Source organism: Diabrotica virgifera, chromosome 7, assembly GCF_917563875.1.
Source record: "Diabrotica virgifera virgifera chromosome 7, PGI_DIABVI_V3a".
NCBI classification, from domain to species: domain Eukaryota; kingdom Metazoa; phylum Arthropoda; class Insecta; order Coleoptera; family Chrysomelidae; genus Diabrotica; species Diabrotica virgifera.
This window is the reverse complement of record NC_065449.1, coordinates 27,302,776-27,328,778: the sequence shown is the minus strand read 5'-3', so window position 1 is coordinate 27,328,778 and position 26,003 is coordinate 27,302,776. Positions and strand designations below refer to the sequence as shown.

The 26,003-nt window shown below is 32.8% G+C and overlaps 1 protein-coding gene across 1 annotated transcript in view; it reads right to left on the bottom strand.

Moving 5' to 3' along the window:
- LOC114329345 (actin-interacting protein 1) overlaps window positions 1-26,003 on the bottom strand; it is a 49,363-nt gene that overhangs the window by 15,542 nt on the left and 7,818 nt on the right. The window contains exons 4-9 of the mRNA XM_028278405.2: window positions 23,845-24,173; window positions 17,644-17,928; window positions 17,149-17,243; window positions 14,917-15,149; window positions 10,855-11,037; window positions 4,252-4,445 (exon numbers count right to left, since the gene is read on the bottom strand). Coding sequence (XP_028134206.2) covers window positions 4,252-4,445; window positions 10,855-11,037; window positions 14,917-15,149; window positions 17,149-17,243; window positions 17,644-17,928; window positions 23,845-24,173 — 1,319 coding nt within the window. The remainder of the gene's footprint in view (window positions 1-4,251; window positions 4,446-10,854; window positions 11,038-14,916; window positions 15,150-17,148; window positions 17,244-17,643; window positions 17,929-23,844; window positions 24,174-26,003) is intronic.

Below are 26,003 nucleotides of genomic sequence, written 5' to 3'. Positions count from 1 at the left end.
AGGTAACGCTGTTGAGATATACAGTGGAACTTCGATGATAAGTCGGATTAATCGGGACCGCGGCCGATCCGGGTTAGCCGTAGAATATAGTAAAAATTAATAAAATACGGTATCCTTAGAGATAAGCTCCATTATAATTGCAAAAACATAAAATACATTATGCACAGTACATGTGAATTACGTACAGTTATACAGAGTCGGTATTTTCTTATCGATGGTATGGGCTTTTAGTAAGAGCAACAAAGAGACATGCATTTATTATACATTTAAAACGGGTTAGAAGATATTGGGCGGCCGAAGTAGGAAGAGCCACCAAAAAATTTCGCGTTGTAGGTATGGCTTTGTCAGACAGCGTTGCCGAATTTGGAAATTATCAAAAGAAAATATTAAAGTAGAAAAAATAATATAGTTAACTTTTTGTAAACAGATATAATAAACAAATTATTTAAAAATAACAAAATATTGTTTTCATCCATTTTAAAAAAAATGTGAAAACGTTGAATTATAATTCAACGTTTATTTTTTTACTTATATTTTTCTTTTAAATAATTTGTTTAGTAGATGTACTTATTTGTTCACAAAAAATAATATAGGTACAGTAATGAGTGCGCTATTAAGAACCGGCAAAATAACGCAAAAGATGGAAAGCATAATACGTTGTGAAATAAAAAGAGATGAAACTAATAGAGATGTAAAATTATCGATAGGAACCTATAAATTTACATAACATTACATAGTTTCGCACCTTTAGACATATCTGAGGAGTATAACAAATCTAACCGTGACAGAATTTTATAAAATTCTAAATGTTTTCTGTCACAGACGTCTAAAGGAGGGAAACTATGTAGGTACCTGATGTAATGTAAACTTATAGGTTCCTATCGATAATTTTACACATCTACTAGTTTCATCTCTTTTTATTTCACAACGTATTAAGTTTTCCATCTTTTGCGTTATTTTGCCGGTTATTAGCGCGCTCATCACTGTATTATTTTTTTTTCTACTTTGATGGATAATTACGCATGTCTGTCTCTCTCAGAGACTTTGTAAACACAACTTTTCCGTCATTAGATAAGACAGGACAAATGAGCTGTCGAATGAAAGTTCATTACCCAACGATCTTATTAAGGTGAGAAATTTGACCTTGCACTTCCAGTTTTAGAGTTGAAACTTGAAGTACTATTTTAACGTCACCCAATAAATATTATAAACGACTTATTATTGGACGCGCTTTAGCAAGACGAAAACCATTATATTTTTCCGGCTTTGTGCAAGTCTGTCCGTCCGTCTGTATATCGAATATAACTCCTACGTTATTAAAACACTCAACTCCGGTAGCAAGATAATATAGCAGGAGACCTGAAAGCTACGGGCGTGGAGAACTGGACAGATATTGTCTAAGACAGAGAAGAGTGAAGGCATGCTGTTGAGTGGGCTAAAACCCACGAAGGGTTGTAACGTCACGTAGTACGTAGTAAGTATGAGGTGTCGAATTAAGGATGGTATTAAAGCTGAGAAATTGGACTTCACACTTCCGGTTGCAGAGTTGAAACTGGAAGTAGTGTTTTAAAGCCGCCGAAATAGTACAAGCGACATCTTATTCGATGCGCTTTAGCAATACGAAGACAAGGTATCAAATTAGATCTTATAACCCAAAGATGGTATCAGTTGCAACCGGAAGTACTGTTTTAAAATCACCGAAATAGTACAATACATTTGTTTTCGTCTTGCTAAAGCGTGTTAAATAATACATTGCTTGTATTAATTCGGCGTCATTAAAACCGTACTCCCGGTTGTAACTCTATAAACGGAAGTCCGAGGTCAAATGTCTTACTTCTAATGCCATCTTTGGGTTATAAGCTCTCATTCGACACATCATTTGTCATTCTATTTTTTTGTCGGACTTGACTAATACCGGAAGCATCTTGCTACGGCGCGTCGAATAATATGTCGCTTGTTCTATTTCGGCGACTTTAAAATAGTACTTGTGCGATCAAGTTTCTCACTTTAATAACATCCTTGGGTTAAGAGCTTTCACTCTTACACCTCATTTGTCCTTCTGTCTGATCTTATGACGGAAAAGTTGTGTTTACAAAGTCTCTGGGACAGAAAAACTTGCATAATTAAAGTAGAAAACATATTATATTAATTTTTGTTAACAAATAGTGTAGGTACTAACCAAATTATTTAAAAGAAAAAATTAATAAAAAAATTAACGTTGAAATATAATTCAACGTTTTCACATTTTTTAAAATTGGCGAAAACAATATTTTTTTACTTAAGTTTTTTTCTTTTAAATAATTTGTTTATTATATCTGTTTACAAAAAGTTAAATATATTATTTTTTCTATTTTAATATTTTCTTTCGATAATTTCCAACTTTGGCAACACTGTCTGACAAAGCCATTACCTACGACCCGAAATTTTTTGGTGACCCTTCCCAGTTCCGCCACGTTCGACCGTCCCACATCTTCTAACCCGTTTTAAATGTATAATAAATACATGTCTCTTTGTTGCTCTTATTAAATGCGCATACCATCGATAACAAAATACCGACTCTGTATACAGTATTGTTCATTCCTTGGTAAAAATTTCAGTCAGTTTCGGTTGTCAATATTACGTTTTTATTGTTGAAATGTTTGTCTGATGAAAATCGGTCCGGGTTATCGGAGGCCGACTTAAATTGGTTCCACTGTATTTGTTTTTTAAATTTTTTAAATTGGTTTTAAATACATTCGGTTTAACAATAATATTGTTGATTTTCACCCTTTTTTAGCAAGAATTTAGCTTTTTTTACTTCCAGAGTGATACCAAAAAATGAAAGATTTTTAAAAATAACAAAATCTTTTATTACACATGATCCAGTGACGAGTTTTGATGTCCACAGCAAAATCCATTTTTTTTGGATGTGCCTGTAAAAATTTGTCACCGTTAAACTATTTATATGGGAAATAAGCCTCAATTAAATAAAAAATAATAATTTTATTAACGTTTCGACGCCCAAATCGGGTGTCGTTGTCAAAATACAAATTACTACTAAATTAAACAAAAATGTTGTTGCTAAGTAAAATATTCTTCTAATAATTTATTTAATCTGACTCATTTATATTGGCAATTCAGACATATATTATACATTTTAAAGTACAAGACTTTAAAATGATATTGCCAATATTTATGAGTTGCGTTCCTGGGACGACTTTACTGAAAGATAGTTAATTCGATTACATGAAATCAGGAACGCAACTCATAAATATTGGCAATATCATTTTAAAGTCTTCTACTTTAAAATGTATAATATATGCCTGAATTGCCAATATAAATGAGTCAGATTAAATAAATTATTAGAAGAATATTTCACTTAGCAACAACATTTTTGTTTAATTTAGTAGTATTTTGTATTTTGACAACGACCCCCGATTTGGGCGTCTAAACGTTAATAAAAGTATTTTGTTCAATTTAATTGTGGCTTATTTCCCACATAAATAGTTAATCATACAAATGCCACAAGGAAATAGCTTCAGAACAACATTTGTCACCGTTGGCTTATTTTTCAATATTTTTCCTTGATTTTTTTTTAATATTCTTTAATTTGTACTTAGTATGCTTATTTAATTTAAAAATAAAATAGTTGCACCATGGTTTAAAAAAAATCACCAAAATGTGCTTGAAATGCTGATTTGAAACCATACCCTCCCCTTAAAACGGATAATAGTAGATACCAAAGCATTTTTACATGAGACTCTGTAGATTATATAAAACATAGAAATAATATTCATTCCGTGCATGACCATGAATATCCTAGGACTAGGTGAAACTATTCTTTTTCTCATGAGCATCTTTCAGTGAGTCACAGTTTTTCGATTTCTTTCTAACGAATTAAATTATATGTGACAGAAAAAAACTCACGTCGGTGATTACATTTCGTCGGTGACATTTATAACATTTATTCTGGTTGTCAATAGATGGCACTATAATCGAAAAAAAATATTTACGAATTATATAATATATCTACGAATATAATCTGTACAACTTATAAGACTATACAAATCAAAGAAAATACCATTTTATAAATGCAATAAACATGAGTATCTTGATTTGTTTTTATGTCAAATTGCAAATAAAATGTGACAACTGTCAGATTTAACTAAAATGTCATGTCACTAAAATGTATATTATCACGGGCTTACCTTTCTTTCTATCATTTGTGACGCACTGAAAAATGCTCATGAAAAGAAGCATATAATACTTTACCTTATATTCTTCTGTCTCATACAGTACTACCTTCCTATGACCATCACAAGCTACTAAATACTTGTCGTCCGGTGAATAGGCAACGTCCATTACAGGACCGAGATGGGTCAACTCTGTAACTGGTTCCAAATTATTATTTTCGAGTTTGAACACGTGTACTTTATTATCTACAGTTCCTCCAATAGCAATGTGACCTGAAAATGGATAGTAAATGAAATTTTGGTAAGTAAGTAACCAAGTATTAGAAACAATAATACATGCAAAAACATGTTAAAACTTTTCAAGAGAATTGCAGACTAAAAATGCTGCTCTAGTTTATGTTAACATTGCTAACAAATATTTTACAATAGATTATGATCACTAAAACTATAGTAAAATCACAATAAAGATGCACTAGAAATAAACAAACCAAGACATGTTGAATGTTACGAGGAGCACTCCCGAATCATGAATTACGTGTCTTGGTTTGTTTATTTCTAGTGCATCTTTATTGTGATTTTAGTATATTAATGGACACAAAACCAAGGTGAAAGAACAAAGTAAAAGAGTGGTGGGATAACTAAAGTAATTAACAAAAATCACACACAGGATGAACGAGAATAACACCAGATTAAGGCTGAACGAGACCACAGACCACCAATAACCACAACAGAGATAGAATCGGACAGAACATCACCAACGATAACTTTGAGCGAGTCACATAATTTGAGTATCTTGGAAAAACAATAACTGAAGACAATAACGGATCATAAAAAATGAACAATAGGATACAAGCCGGCAAGAGAGATATCTTTATTCCCTTCAAAACCTTATACAGGGTGTCCCGAAAAGATTAGTCATAAATTATACCACATTTTCTGGGGTCAAAAATAGGTTGATTGAACCTCACTTACCTATATACAATAGTGCACACAAAAAAAGTTACAGCCCTTTGAAGTTACAAAATGAAAATCGATTTTTTTTCATATATCGAAAACTCTCAGAGATTTTTTATTGAAAATTGACATGTGGCATTTTTACGACAGCAATATCTTAAAAAAAATTTAAGTAAAATTTGTGCACCCCATACAAATTTTATGGGGGTTTTGTTCCCTTAAACCCCCCCAAACTTTTGTGTACGTTCCAATTAAATTATTATTGTGGCACTATTAGTTAAACACATTATTTTTAAAACTTTTTTGCCTCTTATTACTTTTTCGATAAGCCAGTGTTTATCGAGATATTTTGAATATTTGTCGAATCCACCACATATTTGTATATGGTTAAGGAGGGGGTATGGTTTGAAATCAACATATCAAACACATTTTTGTGAATTTTTTTCGAAACTATGGTAGAATTATTTTATTTTTAAATTAAATAAACACATTAAGTACAATTCAAAGAATATTTAAGAAAAAATTAAATCCAAAATATTGAAAAATAAGCCATTGGCGACAAATTTTGGCAGGCAGCTCAAAAAAAATGAATTTTGCGGTGGACATCAGAACTCATCACTGGATTATACGAAACAAAAAATTCAAAAATATTTTATTAGCTTATGAGTTTCACGAGGTAACAACGTCGAGTTTTTCTATTTTTAATGATTTTTGAATTTTTGGTATCACTCAAAAGTCAAAAATACGAAATTTTTGATAAAAATTTTGTGAAAACCAACAGATTTAATATTGCTGAACAAAAAATAAGCACAAAACGAAAAATATCTCGACGTTGTTACCTCACGAAATGTCTAAAGAAAATCTGTGCAAAATATCAGGTAGATCGGCCGAGTAGTTTTTCAGTTACAATGTCCACCGCATTTGAAAAAGCAGTTTTGAGAAAAATGCGTTTAAAGTTTTGACAACTGCATCTTCATCTTCCTATTTGTCTGCCAAATCGTAAAGTGATGAACATTGGAATATGTTTTTTAAATTGGGGAGTAATCTACAAAAGAGAAGGCGAACAGTTGTTTAACGTTTCTCACTACGCTCCGGCGTGCTGGCGCGAAGCCGCGGCAAAGCGAGTCGAAGGTAGGGATATTCAACACCCTGTATCTCTGGTAATTTTACTCCGATTATTTTAAAATTTTCAGAGAGTATTCTTGAAAGTATGCACTTTTATTTGAAATAATAAAAAAATTTAAATATTTCAAACCATACCCCCTCCTTAAGTACGGTTATAGAGACCTGTTAATAATCTGAAAATTTATTTATAATTTACATTTTTAGGTATATTTTGAAAAAGAAGCTACATCTCGATAAAAGGTGACTTATGAACAAAAGACTAAGAGACAAAAGTTTTAAAAACACTGTGTTTAACTAATGGTACCACAATAATAGTTTAATTGGAACGTACACAAACATTAGGGGGGTTTAAAGGAACAAAACCCCCATAAAATTTTTACGTAAATATATTGAAAAATAAGCCGCATCTCAATAAAAACTGGCTTATCGAAAAAATACTAGGAGGCAAAAAAGTTTTAAAAACGTTGTGTTTAACTAATGGTACCACAATAATGAATTAATTGGAACGTACACAAAAGTTTGGGGGGTTTAAGGGAACAAAATCCCCATAAATTTTTTATGGGGTGGATTTTCACTATAATTTTGTTTTAAGATGTTCCTGACATAAGAATTATACATGTCCATTTTCAATAAAAAATCTCTAATAGTTTTCGATACATTGAAAAAAATCGATTCTCATTTTGTAACTTCAAAGGGCTGTAACTTTTTTTGTGAGCACATTTGTACTAAGGTAAGTTAGGTTCAATCGAACTATTTTTGACCCCAGAATGTGTGGTATAATTTATGACCATTCTTTTCTGGACACCCTGTATAATCGAAACAACTAATAACAGCCCAACAAATGAACGAGAAATACGGGGATACCGTGTAATTTTCAGGGGCAACTCCGAATTGCATGAAAATTTGGATTTAGGTTCTACTTACCCTCCGCTTCAAAGTTGAAATTGTGCCGTTGGTTGCTTTTACTTGGGGGGTGACAGTCACCCCTTCTCGGGGGTGAAAAAACATACGTTCAAGATAAGACCGGAAATGGATAAACTGACTGATTTTAAGCAACTTTTGTTCTATAGAGTTTTTTATGTAATTCAATACTTTTCGAGTTATTTGCGATTGAAAATGTTTATTTTTCGACAAAAACACTACGTTTTCAGACGGTTTTTCGCAAATAATTCAAAAAGTAAATATTTGATAAAAGAAATATCCTTAACAAAAGTGTAGCTTATAAAAAACCGAAAAAATGGTGTATCAGTAAAGTCTATCAATGGAGTAAAAACAAAGTTGTAGCTCATGAAAAATACGTTCTTATTCGTCTTATTCCAAATCGAATATTTTAAGGTGAAACCACCGAAAAATTAAGGACTTTTCGGGAAAAACCCATTCAAACTTTTTTTAAAGTGTTTATAAAAAGCATTATTTTAATTATTTTTAAAAATTTTTAGTATTAAAAATAAGCGAGTTACGCTCAAAATAAAGTTGGTCCTCTTTTTTTTTTTTGGTAAAAAAATCATGAAAATCTCCCCGTGTTTAGCTCCCCAAGAGAAATTAATCGACACCGCTTTACAAACAATTTACTTACTTCTCTATTTTTTATATGATCTGTCAGTCTCATCGGTTTAAAGTGCTTATTTTTGAAAGGGTTACAGTTGAAAAAGCTTGAACGGGTCACTAATCACGAGTATATGCAAATTTTGAACAGCCATATCTTAACCAATTTTTGTCTTACGGAAAAACAAAATGAAACTAGCATATTTATAATAGCAAAACCTACATTTTTTTACTCTTTAAGATTTTTCTTATCACTAATACTTTTTAAGTTATTTTAAAAAACGGAAATTTTTTAAAAATTTTTATAAAATTTTGTTTTACTATAAAACCAATTTTTTCAAAAATAAGCACTTCAAGCCAATCAAACTTACAGATCATATAAACAATACACATACAGTTAAAATAAATAGTAAAGCGGTAACGATTAATTTTATTTAGGATGCTAAATAGAGGGAGGTTTTCACGACTTTTTTTACCAAAAAAGGGGCCAACTTTTTTTTTCAGTGTAACTCGTTTATTTTTGATGCTAGAAACTTTTGTAAAAAACAAGTACATATTAAGCTTTTTTTTAGATACTTTAAAAATGTTAATAAGGTTTTCCCGAAAAGTGCTTAATTTTTCGGTGATTTCGCGTTCAATTATTCGCTTTGGAATTAGACGAATAATAACGTATTTTTCATGAGCTACAACGTTGCTTTTACTCAATTTATAGACTTTACTGATACACCATTTTTTCCATTTTTTTATAGGCTACGCTTTTGCTAAGAATATTTTTATCCATAAAATTTTTACTTTTTGAATTATTTGAGCAAAACGGTCTGAAAACGTAGTTTTTTTATTGAAAAATCAACATTTTCAATCGCGAATAACTCGAAAAGTATTGACTAACGTAAAAAACTTTATAAAACGAAAGTTGCTTATAATCTGTCAATTTATCTATTTCCGGGCTTATTTTAAACAAGCGTTTTTCACCTCCCGAGACGGGTGACTGTCACCCCCCAAGTAAAAGCATCCAACGGCACAAATTCAACTTTGAAGTGGAGGGTAAGTAGAACCTAAATCCACATTTTCATGCAATTCAGAGATGCCACTGAAAATTACACTCCAAAACGGTCATTTATTGGGCTATAAGACATACAAACATACAACTAGGTATAAAGGTATACAGGGTGTCTGCGTAACTTGGAACCATATGGGAAACTTTTTTAATATCAATTTTACGAAAAAAGTCATTCTTTATAAAGTGCTCTGCATAGTCTAAAACCTAAGATGCAATCATCAGATATCAAATTTTGTCAACAGTATACGAGGTATGTCAAAAAACATGAATTTCGCTCAAGAGCAAACTACCTTTATATTTCAAAATATTAAAAAAATTTATTATGAAAAGTTATTTGTAATTAAAAACCATATTTAAATATGCAATAACAGCCTTCTACTTGAAAAAGAAAATTCTGAAATTTTCCCAAATTACCGATTCCGAACATCATTTTTATTTATTAGACATGTAATAACTCTTTTATTAATAATTTTAGGAAAAAAAGTTATTCTTCATAAAAATCTGTGCATGGTCTAAACCAGCGGTTCTCAATCTTTTTGAGTCAGGTACCACCAAATACTTTTTATTATTTTTGGTACCACCTAACTAAAATACCTATCTAGCTAGGTGATCTAATTACCTATAATTGTGCCAATAGTGGTGTTGATATTTTGGCTGTTTGAGTTTTGTGTACCACCTCAAATAATGAAATGTACCACCAGTGGTACATGTACCACAGATTGAGAACCGCTGGTCTAAACCTCAAGATGCAACCATCAGTTATCCAAGTTTGTTAATTTTATACGAGGTGTGTCAAATAATATGAATTAAATAATTTAGAAAGAATTCTTTCTAAATTCAAATTGACACACCTCGTATAAAATTAACAAACTTGGATAACTGATGGTTGCATCTTGAGGTTTAGACCATGCACAGATTTTTATGAAGAATAACTTTTTTTCCTAAAATTATTAATAAAAGAGTTATTACATGTCTAATAAATAAAAATGATGTTCGGAATCGGTAATTTAGGAAAATTTCAGAATTTTTTTTTTTTCAAGTAGAAGGCTGTTATTGCATATTTGAATATGGTTTTTAATTACAAATAACTTTTTATAATGAAATTTTTTGATATTTTGAAATATAAAGGTAGTTTGCTCTTGAGCGAAATTCATATTTTTTGACATACCTCGTATACTGTTGACAAAATTTGATATCTGATGATTGCATCTTAGGTTTTAGACTAGGCAGAGCACTTTATAAAGAATTACTTTTTTTCGTAAAATTCATATTAAAAAAGTTTCCCATATGGTTCCAAGTTACACAGACACCCTGTATAAAACAGTCATACGACCAGTACTGATGTATGGTAGCGAAATGTGGCGATAACAAAGGCAAACGAAGAGAGACTAATATTTGAAAAAGAAAAATCCTAAGGAAGAACTTTAGGCCTGTGATAAAGCAGCAGAACAATGTAGGACACAATTGTACATTGATATTATTAACAATTTAATTGTTGCTAAACTATTCATTCAATTTCCATCGGTTTCTGAAATATAATCTATACCAAAAGGGCTTTTATGTCACTAAGTTATTTAATTATTAATAAATAATTATTTACCTAAAATTTTAGTTGAAGATTAAAGATTTTGTTGGAAAAATCCGCGTTTTCCGGGGAAAATTTTCATCGAAGTTAATCGGGAAAAACATTTCTCTATGCAGAATTTAATTACGGTGAATTTTTATTTGGGTGTTTTTGATGTAAAGTTTAAAATCTTTGGAGTTACAGAGCAATAATTGAAAAAAAAACACGATTTGGGGGCGCCATTTTGTTTATAAAAAAATGTAGCACACTATCTGCGGACTTTGTATACCTATATTATTAATATATTATAGAATCATAAGATTCGATTCCAGCATTGCTGGTAAATAACTTTTCCTTGTATTTTGCTAATTAGCATAGAGTATAAATATGTATAACAAACCTGCAGAAATACTCATATTTTCAATGTTACTTACCATTCGAGGAACAACTAACGCTGGAAGGTTCGTAATTCACTTTTAAAGTGCTAAGTTTTTGGGTATCTTTGGCTACCGTAATTTCATTTACACTGGCAGTTATAATAACGTTTTCGGATTTAAGTATATCCATACCTCTCGGTTGAGAACCGAGTTTCAGACTTTGAGCTTTGTACGTGTTTCCTAGAAATTAAACAAAACGTTTATAAATAATAAAATATCCTTAAAATTAAACATGAATAAACATTTTCAATTTCGTTGCAACCCCAAACTGCGGTCGTATTATATTTTAGTTCAATCGGAGAGTACAGCAAGCATCTCTACCGGTTTCGGGGTTTCTTAGCCCCTCATAAGGAGATGCATATGCTCGTATCTCTGACGGAACCAGGATAATACTCCACGTGCAGTCATGAATTGCAACGAACGAAATGGCAGGGATGACCTAGCGCAGTGGTCGGCAAACTTTTTAGCCAAAGAGCCAAATATGAACATTACATCAATTTAAAAAAAATGGGAGCCAAATCTGCTTCTTCAGCAAACTTTTATTACACTAAAACTAAAGGTTATTGGTTCAGAAAGGGCGTAGTTAAGCATAGACCGAAGGACCACAAGCCATGGGCTGGAAAGAAAAGCGGTTTACAAGCAACAAACTTTATTTTATGAAGAATGGTGGATAATAAACTAGGATGGTAATGTCCGTATAACTAACGTATGACACTGACGTACGGATAACACTGACGTTGGACTGTCACTTCACTTCACTGTATAATTACTACAACGATAAGGTTTGCTGCGTACAGGAACGTTCTAGGCTACGAGTAACACTGGCAACATTACTTTTGCGTTGTTTTTAGCGGCATTAAGATTGCGATATTAAGCGACTGGCGACTGTCCTTTCTGAGGACTGATAGCGAACTTTTCTACTCGATTGCTAGTGGCGAACTGAGTTGTTGGAACTAGAAAAAGCGCGGTAAACCTTTCGTTTTGGCGGCATTTTAAGGGACCGGTTAGGTCACTCCTGAAATATAGCATTGGTTTGTGTAACGAACATTATTTGTATACAAGGTGAAACGTTATTTCACCAGTTATAGTCGGGTTAAGATAGTGAAAAATGGTTCCAGCCATATTCCAAAAATAAAAAAATCACATGTTCAACATCAAGAAGTATTCGACCAAAAAAATTTTTAAACATCTAGCCCCATCCATAACCCCCAAAAAATTAAAACGCGTTTTTTCGTTCTTTGGCGATATCTTCGTTTCTGATCATCGTAGAAACTTCTATTTTCTTTCGTTTGTAAGGTTTTATTTCCTACAACACTGTATTTTTTACAAAATTTTTGGCGCAAAATTCATTTCTTTAAATGTTGATATGTAGAACCGAAAAGGAAAAGAACAACAAACGCGAGCTTTTTCAGCTGATCATAAGAATCAGGAATACTATTCCAAGCGTTGAAAATGATCATGTCTACTTTCTCCAGGTCATTCAAAGCAAATCACTTGTGTTGTGAACATTTTTTTCTTCTCCAATATTTCCAATTCAACACAAAGACATTCGAATTTAGAGAGCGCCTTATCTCCTTGTTATTAAATCCAGAAATTTTATTTCAAAGCTATTAATGCCAATTTCAAAAGGAGAAAATTTCAACTCCGTTATCGTAGCATCAAGAGGATTTTTGACAAATTCTAAAGTTTGTAAGTTTGATAAAAGCTAATTTATCAAAACATGATGTAGGAAATGTTTTTTCTACCAAGTTTTTTAAATGAAAATATTATTGCGCTTTTGTGGATATTTGTGCCAGAGCCCCACCTAAGGAGCCAAAGAGATACATGCGGTTTCGGAGCCGCACTTTGCCAACCACTGCCCTAGCGACATCTGCTAGAAAAAAGTTTAAGTTTTTAATCTAATAGCACATAAAATGATATTTAAAATACTATTTTATATCCCACCAGATTAAAAACAATGGAAAACCTTCTCTGGTTACACCCTCCGAGACTTCTAAAAATGCAAGACATAAGGATTCTGAGACTATAGGACGATGAGGGAATTTTACAATTTATAATTCACATCCCATCTGCCCAGGCATTAAATTTTCAGCAAGAATGGTTCCCTTCGTACTCCAAATAGATTAGATATACAGGGTGTCCAGAAACTCTACCGACAAACGAAGACAGGAGATTCCTCAAATAATTTTATGACAACCCAATTCACCTAGTACGAAAAGGCTTCCTAAGGGAGCTAGAGCTCTTTGAAGATGGCGCCATGTAATTAGTTTTTCTTAAATACCTCCAGAACGCTTCTATTTAGAAAAACGAAAATTGGTATATTTATTTACTTTCCTAAAATGAATCGATTCCATCCATTGCGAATTTCTAGTACCGGGTACGTGAGTAGTACGTTTTGAGTAGGGCAACGGTTATTTTATTGCATAACTTTTTTGTCTTCAACTTTTAAGCATTTTTGATACTGGATTATTAAATTGTGAGGTATTCTAGTACTAAAAGGTACTCTTACTTTAAGTCGATAGGATACACCGTTTTCTAGAAAAATTTTGGGAATTTGAAAAAAAAGTTAAAAAAAAATAAAAAAAAAAACCGATGTATTTTACCAACTTAAAGCAAGAGTAAGTTTTAGTACTCGAATATCTCATAATTGAATAATCTCGTGTCAAAAATACTTAAAAATTAAAGACAATAAAGGTATGCTATAAAATAACTATTGACCTACCCAAAACGGACGCCTATGACCGGTACTAGAAATTCGCCATTAATGAAATCGATTAATCTCTAGAATATAAATAAATGTACCAGTTTTCATCTTTCTAAATAGTTTTTTTTAATCTTTTTTTTTTAATTCAAGGAACGAAAAATTTTCAAATCGAATTTTCTAGAAAACGGTGTGTCCTATCGACTTAAACTAAGAGTACCTTTTAGTACTAGAATAACTCACAATTAAATAATTCAGAGTCAAAAATGCTTAAAAATTAAAGACAAAAAAGTTAAGCGATAAAATAACCGTTGCCCTACCCAAAACGGACGCCTATGACCTGTACTAGAAATTAGCAATGGATGGAATCGATTCATTTCTGGAAAGTAAATGTGTATACCAATTTTCGTTTTTCTAAATAGAAGCCTTCTGGAGGTATTTAAGAAAAACTAATTACATGAGGCCATCTTCAAAGAGCTCTAGCTCCCTTAGGAAGCATTTTCGGACTAGGTGAATTGGGTTAAATTATCTTAAAATTATCTGAGGAATCTCCTGTCTTCGTTTGTTGGTAGAGTTTCTGGACACCCTGTATATATTAAAAATGAATAAACATTTTCAATTTGGTTGCACCCCGAAACTGCAGTCGTATTATACCGCCCCACTTTGTTAGAGTCCGCTCACATGACAGGCGCTTAACGCGCTATTACAACTACATACGTACATTTTATTTAAAACCGTTCACATGCCAACGTGCGTTGTAATGACTTAAAACGCGCGTTAGCATGTGAACGGTCTCAAGTAAAATGTATGTATTCTCCTTTTCATGAACATTTTTCAGTGCGTCACAAATTATAGAAAAAAAGGTAAGTCCGTGATAATACACATTTATGACATTTATTCTAACGTGACATTTTAGTTAAATCTGACAGTTGTCAAATTTTATTTTCAATTTGGAATAAAACCAAATCAATTGTGTCTATTGCATTTATAAAATGGTATTTTCTTTCATTTGTATAGTCTTATAAATTGTACAGATTATATTGATAATATTATTATTTTATTTAATAAATAATTCTTTTTTGATTATGGCGCCATCTATCGACAACTAGAAAAATCACCGAACTAGAATAATTACCGAAGTATTCCCAGACGTGCCTTTTTTTCTGTCACATACAATTTAATGCGTTAGAGAGAAATCGAAAAACTGTGACGCACTGAAAGATGATCATGAGAAAAAGAATAACTGTAATCGCGCGTTATCAAAACAACGCGCGTTAAGCGCTTGTCATTAGAACGGGACCTAAATCTTCACAAAACTGCTGCAGATACACAAGATAAAGTAAAAACTACTAACAAACCTTCTACATCAATTTGCCTTAAGCTATCATCAATTCCGCATGTATAGACAGTTTCTTCTGCGACTTTTATACCATTAACTTGATTACCGTGACCTGCACCGGTAACCCTATTGTTCTCTCCACTTTCTACATTCCAATTGGTAACAAATCCATCATGAGAGGCAGTGTACATCGTTGTTCTGTCTTCGCTGAGGGTTAGGGCAGTGATAGGTTTGTTGTGACCTTTAATAACCCTATAAAATAAAAAAATAGATAAGGTAGGTATAGGTATACATAGTAACAATAAGTATCAAATATAATCCGGGTATAGCACGTTACGAAATGATGTAAATAAATACATACAGTCGAAAAAATGAAAGAATACCCAGTAACGATCACATCAATCACTTATTTTGTATTTGCTGTCTTTTTCTATAAATAAAAAAAGTTTGTTATAGAAAAAGACAGCAAATACAAAATAAGTGATTGATGTGATCGTTCATGAGTATCTTTCAATTTTCCGACTGTATTGTTGGTTAATAATTTTATCTCTGTTAGCAGTTAACGAGGTCTTGCCAATTTCATCTCAAACTTCGGAGAAAAACACTTGAGTGTCTCTTCGAGTAGAAATACATAATCTACAATTGTTTGTTTACATTGATAAATACCTCTACCCGTCTACCGAGATCTTTATTTATTGTCTTTTTCTGAATTCGTGTTTCTTCTCTGTTTCGCCTATAGTCATTTAAAAGAATAACTGAGTTTTGAATCTATATCGGCCAGTGATTCGCAGTTCCTTTTCTACGCGTCAAATAAATAACTCAAGATTCCCCCTTCGTATGGTACCAGGGAGATTCAAAGAATAAGGAATTCAGTCAGATGGTGATGGGATTCTCCCAGTACCATCAATTTCCGCTTAGCCCATCTGAGAGTCAGGTAAAAATTTTTGTCTTCGTTCGCCTTCCAGAAGTAGAAGTATAAGTTTTTGTGATTTTATTTTGGAGAAATATATTAGGGATTAGGGTTTTCTTAATTTTCAATTTAACCTCCCCACGTCGGTTTCCAACTTTTCATGTAGCTTTGCAGAAGATATTTCCTTGGCAGTGGCTACTTAGCTCTCCTCTTTGCTACCTTGTATATATCCTTATCTCCCTCTCTCATACCTCTTTCTTCTCCCTAACCTTCTGTTCTCTCTAAAAAGTATTTTATCAACATCCTTGATTAGTTTGTTAGTCTAATTCACTAGCTGAATCTTTCTTGCTTAAATAAATGATACGTCAAATACCAGCAATGCATTTCTGGATCTACTGTTTAATAATGCTAACTCGGTGAAATGTTTTAAGTCTTTAGATCTCACTTCATCATAATAGTTCTTAACTTGTAATTTTAGAGTAGATAATGGAATGTTAGAATTGCCAAGTTAAAGAATTTTACTTTGATTATAAAAATGACAACTATCGGGGTTAAAACAATTATTTATTTTCTGTAATTAGATAAGATAAGAAATAAACAATAACAGAAAACTATGGAAAGTTTGATGATTCCATACCGAAACGCACTCAAATGTTACAAAATCCCCACGTTGGGCGCCAGTGAAACGAAAAAAGGCAATGGAGTGACACTGTCATTGAAAACGACATTTGTAATGACGACCAAGTACGTATGAAGTAGCAGGCATGTTCCGTATTGAAAGACAGATACTTACAGAGTAAGAATATACGGGGTACGTTCAGTATGATGAATTAGATGTTAAATGAAAGGAGATATATTAAATAGAAGATAATAAAAGAGGATATTAAAAATAAAAGAGGGCGCCAACGAGTTTTTAACGAAGAAAACTGGTAAAACAAATGGAAGAAAATTATTGTTAATGAAATATTAAGAAAATAAAGTAAAATAATTATTTAAAAATAAAATAACAAAGATGTGACGTTTGTAACGTTACAAGCCAAATGAGGATATATTTCCTATTAAAACAAAGTAAACTGAAAGCATAAACATATTCAACAATACTTCATTTGAAACAGTGCCATCTATGGGCTAAGCGGAGGATTTAACACCCAGTGCCTCGTGACTTCAAGAATCGATAAAAAAAGTTGTACAAAAAAAGTACTTGTTCTAATGTTACGGGGATCTTAACAGCTTTATATTACAAAAAGTCTGTGTTTGTCGAGTTTTGCAGACGCAGCTACGATATGCTATGATGATGTAATATTAATAATAAATTGTGTTATTGTTTACAATATTTCCTACCTTAGGGGTTTAGTTGGATCATTGACGTCTAAGTAGTTAATAAAACCATTTAGAGACACCGTTAGGAGGTAGTCGCCTTGCCAAAGACATGATACCTGAAATGACATAATATGTGAATATGTTTAAAATAATCATCAATAGGATTTTTTAAAACAGTTTAAATTTTAAGCTTTGTACAATTATTCTTCCTCTTTATTACCACTATAACAATCTACATGGGGGCAGCTGAGCAATAGGTATTTTTATTTGAAAAGAACTTTGCAGGTTTTTAAGTAGAATAATTAGATGAAACCTCCATATTTCCCAATAAAAACCATAAATAGATTTTAACATTACATTCTTAAGGTTTTTCTATTATTTTTTTAATATAAAACTTGTTCCCTAGTTTCTTTTTTTAGATATAAACCCTGTTTATCCTGTGACCGTCAATCATGATCACATATTAGAAACTTGACAACAATAATAATAAAGTTAAAAACACAATGTTAAACTTACTTGTTGGTCATCAACAGTGTTTCCTAAGACAAATTCGGACACTACTTGCCTCGTTTCTACGTCCCACAACTTAGCAGTCTTGTCTCCACTTGCAGTCAACAGTTGTTTGCCGTCAGGACTCCAAGCTACGCCATAGACGCCTCCAGAATGAGCTGGCGCTCCGACTTCGCCTACCAAGTCGGACGACGTACCGTCGTAGAGGAAAACTTTACCGTCGAAACCTGCTGAAGCAAACAAGTTTCCTGAGGGGGAGTATCTTACAGCTTGAACGAAGCGAGAGTGTTCCTGAAAAATGGATAAATTCAGCCAATAGTGACATGGTATTACTGTGACTTTATTATAAACAACTGTTTCTTACTTCTTAGAATTTCTCATCTAGTCCATTCTCTCCATAGACATAATAAGGAAAGGCTAGGTAAGGTATGGGCTGTTCTGTCAAAGTTAAACTTTTATTTGATTTATTTTTGAATATTTCCTGACAGGCATGGGACAACAACACGAAATTTGGTAAGTGGTGCTAGTATTGTACAATCTACTAAATTATGTTAAACAAACGTTTCTGGCTACTACCAGAGGCGTACGACGGGGGAACGTGAATGGTTGACCCTTTTTTGATTCTCCAATACTTTCTATGTAAAAAACATACTCTTCATTCGTAACGATAAAGCCATTAGTTTTCGAGATATTTGAAGCTAAAAACGAAAGAGCATAATACACTATTCAAAATAAGTGTGCCTTTTCATTTTTAACTTCAAATATCTCGAAAACTAACGACTTTATCGTTATGAATAAAGAGTATATTATTTACCTAGAAAGTATTGGAGAATCTAAAAATTATGCTAAAATAGCAGTTTCATCAGTGGCGTAGAATGTGGAAAGGGTCAACCATTCACTTTCCCCTGTGGTACGCCTCTGGTAGTAGCCAGAAACGATTATTTAACATAATTTAGTAGGGGGTACAGTGCCTACTCTTTCTGCCAAGTATCACACGGATATGTCAAATTATTTTAAAGTATTCCTTTTTTTAAATAATTTATTCTTTATTTAAAACTTTAAGAACTATGTGTGTTCGGTACTATAAAACTATTTGACATATCCTTATGGTACTTGGCAGAAAATGCAGGTACTGTACACCCTACTAAATTATGTTAAATAATCGTTTGTGGTTAATACCAGAGGCGTACGACAGGAGAAAATAAATTGTTGACCCTTCCCAAATTCTACGCCGCTGATGAAACTGCTATTTTAGCATAATTTTTAGATTCTCCAATACTTTCTATGCAAATAATATACTCTTCATTCGTAACGATAAAGTCATTAGGTTTCGAGATATTTAAAGTTAAAAATGAAAAGGCACACTTATTTTGATTAATGTATTATGCTCCTTCGTTTTTAACTTCAAATATCTCGAAAACTAATGGCTTTATCGTTACGAATGAAGAGTATGTTATTTACATAGAACGTATTGGAGAATAAAAAAATTGCACTACAATAGAAATTCCGCCAGTGGCGAAGAATTTGGGAAGGGTCAACCATTCACGTTCCCCCGTCGTACTCCTCTGGTGGTAGCCAGAAACGTTTGTTTAACATAATTTAGTAGGGGTGTACAGTACCAGCACCAGTTACCAAATTTAGTGTTGTTGTCGCATGCCTGTCAGGAAATATTCAAAAATAAATAAAATTAAAGTTTAACTTTGACACCCTGTATTTCGGTTATTATCAACTTTGGTACTAAGGTAAATTAGCTTAAATCGACCTATTTTAGCTCAGGAATCTAAGGTTAAGCTATGGTCCATTCTTTACCAAACACCCTGTATATGGGCATGTCATTTTTGAATATTTTCCTTGGCTTACCAAACGCAGCCCAGCCCAAGCCTATTCTGTGCTGTATCTCGTGTATATGGTTGTTCTTTTCAATGTGTATCTCATGCCCAATGTATTTATACACATGTGTTTCTGTTTTTACAGAACCCCTTACTTCGCAACCCTCAAAGGTTAAATATTTTCACCTCTGAGAAGAGAGTAATTCATTCATATCTAGGGTAAAAGCACACATAGGCACTATATAACTTTTTTTTGACATTTTTCCTATACATACTTTAAATTCCAAGTCAATAGAAGCGGTTCTTTAAAACCCCGAGCAAAAACCGTGAAAGAATGGACTAACTACAATTGTACAGATATGTACCGTGAAGGTCACTCAGGTAGCAAATCAAGGAGAGGGGATTTCAGTTAAACGCTTTGGTGCAAAAAGTAAACGATCATTTAAAAAGCATTGTGGACGAAATCAGTGGTTTTGCGACATTGCCAGATAAAATTTTCGAATAGATGTTCACTTGGAAAACATTCAATATTTTTTTAATAAACATGAATATTGTAAGTTCCGTGAAAAATAGGAGACTAAGTGCACAATTCCTAGAGCTTCACAATACGATACAATATCGATACTTTTTAAGTATTGAGTATTGTATTGGTTATGCCAATGAAGTATCGTATCGAGTATCGATATCGGCAATACTTTCTTATAAAAATATCGTATTGATATTGATTTCGATACGAGATCGATACAATACTCGATAAAATATCGACATAAAAAGAATAATTATACATCTGAGCTGTGTAGGCTCTTTATGCCCACTTTTGCATGCTTGGCAAATGAGCATTATTCTAAAAATATTACAAATATTTCTTATAACTTATAGATTCATATAAAAATTGAATATGGCTGAATGCTTCTTCGATACTAGTTCTGTATCTATTGTTTAAAAACTACTTTTGAAAAGATAGGAAAATCCCGGAGATTCGGAATAAATCGCAATTCATTATTTTTGTTGAAAATTATTTTTGCGTCATCATCATTTACTTCCATAATATTGCCACAAATGCCACATGATATAAACAGTGTAATCATAACAGTCATTAATGCCTGGTTGCACCAACCAATCTTAACCTCCAGCGTAGCCCAGCTCAGCTTATAGATAGGGCTCGTCTATATTAGCACGTCTTAAATAATAGACCGGTCTAGTTAGACTCAAAAATAGGAGTGAGGCTACAATAATTACCATCAAGCTGAAAATTGGCAGGTTTGTTCAAAATACCATCATAAATGAAATCTAAAAGTCCTCATAAATCCGACCCCTGCTAAAAAGTTTACGCGGGGTCAAAGGTCACCAAATATGGTTTTTAGCGATTTTCAGCGAAACGGTAAGTTTTATCGTAAAATTTGCTCTAACAAAAAATGTAGATTAGATAATTATCTATAAAAAATATCTTAATAGTTTTTTTCCTAAGAGGCACTGTTTTTGAGATATAACGATTCAAAGAGTTGAAAGACTTCTAATCGTCATAATATATGTATTAGTACACCAGGTATATACATCACTGAAGCTGTAATACAAGTAAACATAATATTCTACGGTCAACTTAACTTATATTACACATAATAATATAAGATTATAAATATGATAATGTTTCTACTATACAGCTTGCGGTTTACCGAGGGATGCAATCCATAAGCTGTATTATATTACAGTGCCAACAAAAAAATCTTTACAAAGTGAATGTAACGCGAAAATAATAAGAATTATTTGAATTTTACGGCTTAATCCCAACAAAAATACACAACAAAATACAACAAATGACAAAGTATTAACTTATAATAATTCTTTTTATTTATGCGCCTTAGTTCAATTTGCAAAGATGGGTTTTGTCGGAATAAACACGTTCGTCAGCTAATCTAATCACCCTACCTATTCTCTTCTCCGAAGGGTTTGAACATAATAATGAAAGACAACTTTCTAGGCAAAATGTTTATTGCTAAGTACTAATAAATACTTATGCAAATTACACCGTAATTTTCCTGGGTGGCGAAATCCTTCAGGTAGATGACACCCTCGAGGTATATATTAGTCTTGAGTACTACTCCGAAGTGAAAATACGTGTTAAACCTATATTTTTTTATCGTGTATTTCGTGTTATTTTCATTGTTATAACAAAAATGTCAGAATATTGTTTTATTTGCGCGTATTTGCGCGTATTATTTGACGTAATGATAATTGAAACAGTCATAGAGCAATTCAATTTAACAAATACAACTATTGTTGTAGGTGAAGATGTAGACTTGCTCGTATTACTCACTGGTAGAACTCCAATCGAAAAAACTATCTTTTTTTTAAAACCTGGAAAAGCTCAACACCAATCGGAAATATATTCATCGAAAAGTTTATCTACTTTTGCAAAATGTCAAAATCATATACTATTTTTACACGCAATAACTGGCTGTGATACGACATCTTAATTTTTCAGGAGGGGTAAAACGACTGTTTTTAAAATGTTTGAAAAACAAGATTTACTTGAATGTGCTGAAGTTTTTAAAAAAACTAATTCAACTCCACAAGAAGTTATTTCCAACGGAATTAGCTTTCTTCTCTCTATGTATGGAGCGCCTAAGAAAATACGTGCTTAGATAAGTTTCGATATGCATGTTTTTTTAAAAGTACTCGAAACAAAAAACAAGTGCAGTTATCTTGTCTTCCTCCAACCTCAGCGGCTGCTCATCAACATCTTTTTCGGGTATATTACCAAGTTCAAGTGTGGCTTGGTTATCAGCTAGATCCAAAAGACTGGGGATGGAAATTAGTCGACAGTTCATTAGAACCAATTCAAACTTTACTCCCCCCTGCGCCGGAAAAACTGAACATAATTTTTTGCAACTGTAAAAAGGGATGTAGCGCTAAATGTGGTTGCAAAAAGGTTGGACTGTTTTGTTCGGTAGCATGTACTAATTGTCAAAACCGGTCGTGCTCCAATGTTGAATCACCAACAATTGAGGATTCATTTGATTCTATCGAGGAGCCATGCGATGTGTCATTATTGGGACAATTTACTTGCACCCAGCATGAACAAGAAGAAGAAGAAGAACTAGAAGATGAAGAAGAGGAAGAAGAACAATGAGAAGAAGAACAAGGGAAGCAGAAGTATTAGAAAATGATGAACCAGTTTGATAAATTTCCCTTTTTTTAAATTTATACCGCTTTATATAAAGTTTAATCATTTTTAACCCTTGCCAATATCAATTATTAAATAGCTTTAAATTAAACAGAATCATAACAGATCCATGGAATAGGCCTACTGGGGAAACCACGTTAAAAAAACGCGCTAAGTACACTACCTCAAAGGTGGTGTGGAAACGTGTGCGCATATTATGACGATTACCACTTTTTGAATCGTTATATCTCAAAAACGGTGGCTCCCAGGAAAAAAAGTAATCAGGCATTTTTTATAGATAATTATCTAATCTACATTTTTTGTTAGCACTAATTTTGCCATAAAACTTACCGTTTCGCTGAAAATCGCTAAAAACCATATTTGGTGACCTTTGACCCCGCGTAAAATTTTTAGCAGGGGTCGGATTTATGAGGACTTTTTAGATTTCATTTATGATGGTATTTTTAACAATCCTGCCAATTTTCAGCTTGATGGTTATTTTTGTAGCCTCGGATGCGTAAGTTGACCGGAGTATAATAAGTTAAAGTTAAAATGCACGTGGAAATCCATCATGGCAAGCTGAAAATTGATCTAAGACTCATTGGTGCAACGCGTATGTTTCGTAAGAGGAGATTAAGGCACGTGTTAAGCCTAAGCTCTATTAGTGCAACCAGGCATTAGTCACTCTCAAGAGCTTCAATTTCAAGCACTCAAGTGTAAAATATTATAGCAGCTGATGCTTGGGTTGCAGATCACTTATCTAAATGCCTATTCCACGAAATATAATTAAACAACTGTGCCGTTTTATTATTTTTTTTTCTCGATATCGATATTTTCAATAATATCGAGGCAAGCGTATCGACAATACAAGCGTATTGTATTGATTTCAGATAATGGGTATCGTATCGGCATTAATATTGCTAAGATGTGTATTGTATCGGTATCGTATTGATTTTCGATACGATATCAATACAATATCGATATTTTTATCGAATATCGTGAAACTCTAACAATTCTATGAAATTATACACAATGTTTTAAAATTTACGCAGGAGTAAACAGAAGAAAATTGTACAGTGAAACAGGTAACAAATAAAAAACCGAAAAGCCTTTGAAACCGGATTGATCTGACAACGTTGCGTAACCAAAGTTCTTGACCTTGGCCGTTTCAGATATTTCTGTAGATTTGTACTAGATTTAATCGTAACTATGTACCTGTTTGGTCATCTTAAATTTGAACGGTGGTCCTTCGAATATAGCGATGGTGTTGTCTTCTGATCCGGTAATAAGTCTGAAAGGCCTGGCTGGTCTAAAATCGCAGGAGTTTATGGGTTTGGACTGACCAGAAATTTCTCCGACTGACGTACCTGTTTCTGACATGAAGACATGCCCGAATCGTTCACGGCCTTCCCCTACAACTATCATCCTCTGGTTGTCTGGAGACCATGCGATGTCTTTGATCGGGCCCCCGATAGGGTGAAATTCGTTTTTGAGGATATGTTCTTTGTTCACCGTGTCCCATATTCTTATCTTACCAGACTGATCTGAAATATAAATGAATCAGGTTTTTGTTATAATTCATTGTATATGTCATTTATGTTACATTTTAAATCAGTTACAAAATGAATAATTTATTAGAAGTGTCAGTATAAAATTTTGAAGCAAACAGTCATACCAGAATAACGCAATCAAAATGACAAAAGGGATGTGAAAAAGTACCCGTTAAAATAGGCAAAATGCCTCACTCATTTATTCATTTTATTGCCTTCTTAAGTTTAAAAAAATAAGACTCAGTGCAGTTTTAGCCCGCCCCTGCTCCTAAAAACGTAATTCTTTCGTTTATTATTTTTTCTTTTTTCAGTGGGTTGCAATCAAAAAATTTCAAAAAATTTACACGCAAAGCTGAGGCTTTTACGAAACTTGTCTACTTTTAAGACCCGTCGCGTCGGTTGAGTGTACTTAGCCTAAAAATGATTTATTTTTCGATAAAAAAGGCAAAAGACAAAAAATGACAAAGATAGCGAATGTTCGATTTGGAAAATATCACCACGGACATGGTGTCCATTTTTTCCGAATCCTGAAAAAACTAATAAATATTTTTGAAAAATTTCAACTCAAAATGAAACATTACATTATTACCGAGGGCCGAAAGTCCCTTAGAATAAACAAAAAGTTTCTTTTGAATGAGACATTTGAAATTAAAAATCACACTAAATTTTCTCTTTCTTTTTCACCCCTGTAACTTAGACATTAAAATAAACTGTATAGATAGAAGTTTTCAGGGACTTTCGGCCCTCGGTAATAACGTATTGTTTCAATCTCTGTTTAAATTTTTTAAAAATACTTAAGATACTAGTACACTTTAGAAGACCAAAAATAAGCATTTTTTTCAAGAATTTCTCTTTTACAACCTTTATTAAAAATGAACATAAAACTTGTTACATGTTAATATCTAACTCTTAGAGAGTACAAAAAATATATCTACAGTAGAACCCCTCTAATCCGTCACCCTCGGGACTAGGAGTATGGTCGGAACGCAAAAAAGGTCGGATTATCAGAAAAAGTCATTAAATACGTCTGTACAAGAAAAAAAAAGCCTGTATTATTCTCTTCAGTGATATAATAACCATACATATGTACATAATTATATTGCATTAAAATGCCAGAATTCTTTGTTATGTATTTATTAAATTAATTGCAAAAAAAAGGTACATATGTACTGAAAAAATTAGTAGTCTACTTGGAAAAAAAGTCAGTGATAGATTTCTGTTTACAAGACGAAATTCTGGACTTAGCTGCAATGTTTCTCCAATTTTTGATCCACAAGATGTCCATCGGTGTTGATGCTGGATTCTGCTCTATGTAGTGAAGGCCGATTTCAAATGCATTCTTGGCATCGGTGTGTGAAATCTGGACAGGAGGCTCGTCAACATCACTGTCGGATTCTGAGTTCACGTTTTCATCACCATCATGTTCCAAAACCGCGGCAACAATGTCGTCATCATTCAGCACTTTACTGGTTTCGCAGTTTTTGTCGCATTGTTCAATCCACTCTTCAACTTCACCAGCAGGGATTGAATTATTCAGGGTTTGAAGATTTTTAACGATTTCCTGCATGTCGTTTTGCTCATCTTCGATCTGGTCAATTTCGGTCATAACTTCTGGCCAAAGCTTACGCCAAGATTTTCTTAATGTTGTTCTGAAGCTATTTCCTTGTGGCATTTTTATAATTACGTATTTTTTATGGGAAATAAGCCACAATTTTATTAAAAAAATGAATTTATTAACGTTTCGAAGTCCAAATCGGGTTTCGTTGTCAAAATACTATACAATAGTATTTTGTATTTTGACAACGAAACCCGATTTGGACTTCG